Source organism: Eptesicus fuscus, chromosome 21 (genome assembly GCF_027574615.1).
Source record: "Eptesicus fuscus isolate TK198812 chromosome 21, DD_ASM_mEF_20220401, whole genome shotgun sequence".
In the NCBI taxonomy this organism is placed as follows: domain Eukaryota; kingdom Metazoa; phylum Chordata; class Mammalia; order Chiroptera; family Vespertilionidae; genus Eptesicus; species Eptesicus fuscus.
The window spans coordinates 19,246,168-19,250,592 of NC_072493.1; the positions used below are offsets into that span (position 1 = coordinate 19,246,168).

At 55.5% G+C, this 4,425-nt stretch overlaps 1 protein-coding gene across 2 annotated transcripts; it reads right to left on the bottom strand.

The window, feature by feature from the left end:
* Positions 1-106: 106 nt before the first annotated feature.
* SETD6 (SET domain containing 6, protein lysine methyltransferase) lies at positions 107-3,394 on the bottom strand. 2 transcript variants are annotated; one of them, XM_008139867.3, is made up of 9 exons: positions 3,323-3,394; positions 2,982-3,080; positions 2,767-2,911; positions 2,549-2,690; positions 2,266-2,460; positions 2,032-2,152; positions 1,385-1,565; positions 1,088-1,230; positions 107-696 (listed from the first exon to the last, which is right to left on the bottom strand). In XM_008139867.3, the coding sequence occupies exons 1-9, from the start codon at positions 3,347-3,349 to the stop codon at positions 394-396; spliced, it is 1,356 nt and encodes a 451-aa protein (XP_008138089.2). In that variant the 5' UTR covers positions 3,350-3,394; the 3' UTR covers positions 107-393. The 2 variants fall into 2 exon arrangements, with proteins under 2 accessions (XP_008138089.2, XP_054566172.1); XM_054710197.1 differs by having other exon boundaries at positions 426-595.
* Between the last annotated feature and the right edge of the window lie 1,031 nt (positions 3,395-4,425).

Consider the following 4,425-nt stretch of genomic DNA (forward strand, 5'->3'; position numbering starts at 1 on the left):
TCAGGTCTACTTTCAAAGTTCATGTTATTAAACACTAGACTATAACAAAACCTTTTATTATCACAATCAAATTTCTGCTAACTTTGGTTCAAACAGTTATAGGACAAAACAGCTATAAAGTGTTTTGGTCTTAAAAATTAAAAAAGGGGGGGAGGGAGAGGGTAATTGGTCTTGGTGACAATTAGCAGAGCTTTCCAAGTCTGCTGTTCCCAACCCTTAAACATGTCCCCTTACCTCTGGAGTTCATCCTAGCACACCTTTGCTCCTTTGGCTTTTCTTATTAAACACCAAAAGGACAGATCCAAATTTTCCTCCTTTTCAAGCATCAATGAGTATCAGCTTAGAAAAGTCCTCATGGGATGTTCCTTCAGGCAGCAGGGAACCTGCTTAGCATTAACCCGTCAGTTCCAACAGCTGGTGTAAGATCATCTTCTGCCCGTAACGAACCTGTAAGGCCTGCTGCTCCCTCCAGCTGAGGTTGCTGTAGACCTCCTTGTTACTGAGTACATCTTGCTCAGCTTTTAAGTCTGTGGCATAGGCTTGCAGGGTCAACAGAACACTGTCCCGAAGAAGCTGTCTCCATGATTCCTTGAGCCTGGGGATATTTGTGATCGTCAGGCTGTGCTCTTCCCTTTTATCTCCCCATCCATCCAGTTCTTTCAACTCTCTGAACTCCTCAGCAGACATGCACAGGACCTAGAAGCAACCACGGGCCCTTTAATTATAATTTGCCACTTGTGTGTTTCTGAAATTGATGTAGAGATGCCAACCTATCTTGGTGGCATTCAAATATCCTCTTCCCTTCACCCTCACCTGGCTCTATAGCTCTTAAATACGATGGCTGCTTTGAGCATTAAATAGCCTAGCGCAGTGGTCGGCAAACTCAGTCAACAGAATCAAATATCAACAGTACGATTGAAATTGCTTTTGAGAGTGAATTTTTTTAAACTAACGCCACTTCTTCAAAATAGACTCCCCCAGGCCGTGGTATTTTGTGGAAGAGCCACACTCAAGGGGCCAAAGAGCCGCATGTGGCTCGTGAGCTGCAGTTTGCCGACCACGGGCCTAGCCGTTTAGGGCCCTCTACCTTGAGTGTGGTGGTCAGTTCCTCTTCAGTCAGTACCTCTTCACGCCCAATCACAAAGGCTCCCTCCTCCCCTACCATCTCTAGTTTGCATAAGTAATCCCAGCGTTCGAGCAGCTGGAGCCTTTCAGCTTCAACTTTTGCTCCTGTAGATAGAAAAGTAGTGTGAAGCCTTAGTATATCAAAGCTCATTTCTTAGTCTGCCCCCAGGTCTGCAAAAAGCAACTGTTATTAGCAAAGCACCTGGGAGGGGGATAGAGGCACATCCACTGTCCAGGATTGAGTCAGTCAGGCACTCACCCTGTAACGCTGCCTCTCGCACTGTCACCATCTGAATGTCGGCTGTGTCATCTGTGTTGTCAGGGTATGGCTCAACAAAGCCATACATGTGAATCAGCTGCCAATTAGCCATTTGCCCGTAAGTGTTGAAAATCTCGTGGCCTTTAGGAATGGGCTGAGTAGCCACCATCCGAAGACAGTTCTGGAGTGGAAGGGGGAAGCTGGGACCAAGCCCTTCCCTTCCCCGCCCCATGATTACTCCCCACTTAGGAAGACTCTCCAGCAGGCCTAGTTCAGCGATGGGACTGGTGCTATACTCACCAACAGTAACTTCCAAACAGTAAACAATTTAATCAGCACCGGTAACATCTTACACTGACCTGTCCACACCCTGGCATTGTGCAGAGCAGCCCACCTCCAGCATCAAAGAAACGATGGCAATCAAGTTCATCAGAGGATTAACCACACGAGAAGTTCTGTGCTCAAACTATTCCACTGGGATACCCAAATACAGGAGGAGCTAACTTCACTTACTCCTTTCCTTTTCAGGACCAGGAAAGTGTAGCCCATTTAGTTTAATGGCCAAGCAGCCATAAATGACAGGCACTGGTCTGAATCATGCCCAGTCATCAACACACCTACGAACGCACTGGGAGGGGTCCACTCACTGGAGAGTATTCTAGATTGGCATTGTGATTGGCTACGTGATTTAGTATGTCTGCAGCAGGCACCATCAATGGGGGGTTTGGCTCCTTTTCATCATCATCTTCCTCCAGGGGTTCCTGAAAGCTACCAGAGAGAACTTGGCTAAAGCCAAGAGCAGGGAGGGGTTCACTGTTCTCTCCCCTCCTGTCCCTCAATAGCGTTCTAAAGAAATGCAGCCTCCGAGGCTGCTCACTGACCTATAGGCCATCACGAGAGCAACGAGCTGGTGGTAGAGTTCCAGGGAGCGAACCCTGGGGCTGAAAAGGTCGGGGTGGGCTTCCATGAAGGGCAGCACGACGGAATGGAACTCGCTGCGGATGTTGGCCAAATCCTTCTCCACGGCCTCGGGGACCCCTGTTCCCTGCAACAACCGCCGGCGCTCCCCCTCCGGCCTGCAGGGAAACCTTCGTTCCCTTCAGACGCCCTACCGAGACCAGTGCTCGGGAGGCGGCCTGCTCCCAACCCCTCCACGGCTCTCACCAGAACATCGGGTGCTCCAAGCGGCCCAGCTCGGGCCAGAGCGCAAAGTAGGGGCTCCAGGGTGAGGCCGGGGCCTGCAGCTCGTGGAGGAGCGCCAGCAGCAGCGGCACCCAGCCCGACTGGCTCTGCAGCGCGCCTCGCTCTGCGGGAGACAGAGGTGAGGGCCCGGGCGCGGCCCGCGGGCCCTCCTCCCGTCCCAACCCCGCCGGCGTGCGCACCTCGCTCCAGCAGGCCGCTGATGGAGCAGGTGTGCTGCGACAGGAGCGCGGCCCGCGGCACCGCGAACAGCAGCTCCCCGGCCTGCACGCTCTCCCGGGCCACCATGCCGTAGCCGGCCACCGTGCCCTGCCGGCTCACCGCCACCTAAAGGGAAACAGCGGGTCAGAGCAGGCCCGCGCCCAGCCGGCCCGCGTCTCCGCCCCACCCCACTCACCTTGGGGCTCAGCTCCAGCCCCACGCGCCCGCACCAGCTCAGGAAGCCGGCCACTGGGTCCAGGTCGTGGTCGCCGCCACAGCCCACAGGCCCGGTCACCTAAGACAACGGAGCGCACTGGCGAGGCCCCGCCCCGGACAGCTCGCGGGCGGGGGGGGGGGGGGGGGGGGAGGGACGGAGACGGCGGCGCCGCACGGAGGGAGGGCTGAGTGGGGGAGGGGACCGAAAGTGACCGCGGGAGCGAGGGAGTGGAGGACACCCCCGCGCGGGACGGATGTAGGTGGAGCAGCGCGAGGCGCGGTGGGGAGAGGTGGGCCCCACGCCGGCCGCCCGCGACTTACCCGCCGGCGCTTCGCCCGAGTTGCCATGGTCCGCGAGCGAGCGACCCCGCCAGTTCGTGGAGCCCGCCGCGCTTCCGGCGCCCCTGGCCACGCCCCCTGCGTCCCTGGCCACGCCTCCCGGCGGGGCTTTGAGGGCGGGGCCACGTGCCCGACCCGCCGCGCGGACCACTTGAGGCTAGTGCTCGTGCGGTTAGGGATTTGCACCTGGTACAGTCAGTCCTGAGAGCATCCTTCTGGGAGGGTGTCCCCATTTGGGTTTAGAAAACGTGCGGTCGGGTGCGGGAAGACGTGTCCCCGTGCCACCTCGAGCCTGGTTCTGAGCCGGGCACAACCCTCCCCTCTGATCTCTGACTGCCGAGACCTCGGGGTGCACGTCCAGGTGAGGGACAAAATCTATTTTCTGGATGCGAAGCTGAGGGCCTCGCGGCTGCGGCTGTCAGCGCACCAGGCGGGCGCCGGCCTGCCTTCATCTCGACCACTCGTTAGCTGTGGTCATCACCGGTTTTATTTGCTCAATTAGAGCAGTTTGCATGCCGGCGTGGGAAGGGCTCACAGAATTAGAATAGACTCCTCCTGTCACACTCGCTAGTATGTTCCTGTTTTCATTTTCTGCATGGCACATAGTGGGTTTAATTTTTATTTACTTGCTTTGTTAGCTGACACACAGCAGGAACTCAATGTCTATTTGGGTAAATGGCTGAGTGAATCATAAGTGGCTAAGCATGGGGAAGGAGCCTGCTGTTAAATTTAAGAAAACGAGGCAACGAATGAATATAGAGGTTACACGCTTGTGTTTTGAAGTCAAACGACGCCAGTGCCAGCTCCCCACTTGGCTTTATTACAGCAAATCCCTTATTCTGAGTCTCAGTGTCCTCCGCTGTGACACTAAGATAATGGACATCTATCCTGTAGAGTTAATGTAAAGCTTCGCAGGGTAATGTATGGGACAAGAAGTGGGAACATGGAGGTGGATGAAAGTGCCCACCCTTACCCTGCACACTCCACCCCCCCTTAACCCCACAAGCATCAGCTTTGCCAGCCTAAACTTGGTCTCTTCCAAGGATCCCCACGGTGGGCGTGACATCACCATACCCGAATTCTTT

Bases quoted from the DNA above. Each gene is read 5' to 3' on its own strand.
- SETD6 (XM_008139867.3), bottom strand. From the start codon at position 3,349: ATGGCAACTCGGGCGAAGCGCCGGCGG. The intron at 3,081-3,322 runs GTAAGTCGCGGG...CCGTTGTCTTAG, and splicing joins CTCGGGCGAAGCGCCGGCGG to GTGACCGGGCCTGTGGGCTG. The intron at 1,231-1,384 runs GTGAGTGCCTGA...TTCTATCTACAG, and splicing joins GCGAGAGGCAGCGTTACAGG to GAGCAAAAGTTGAAGCTGAA.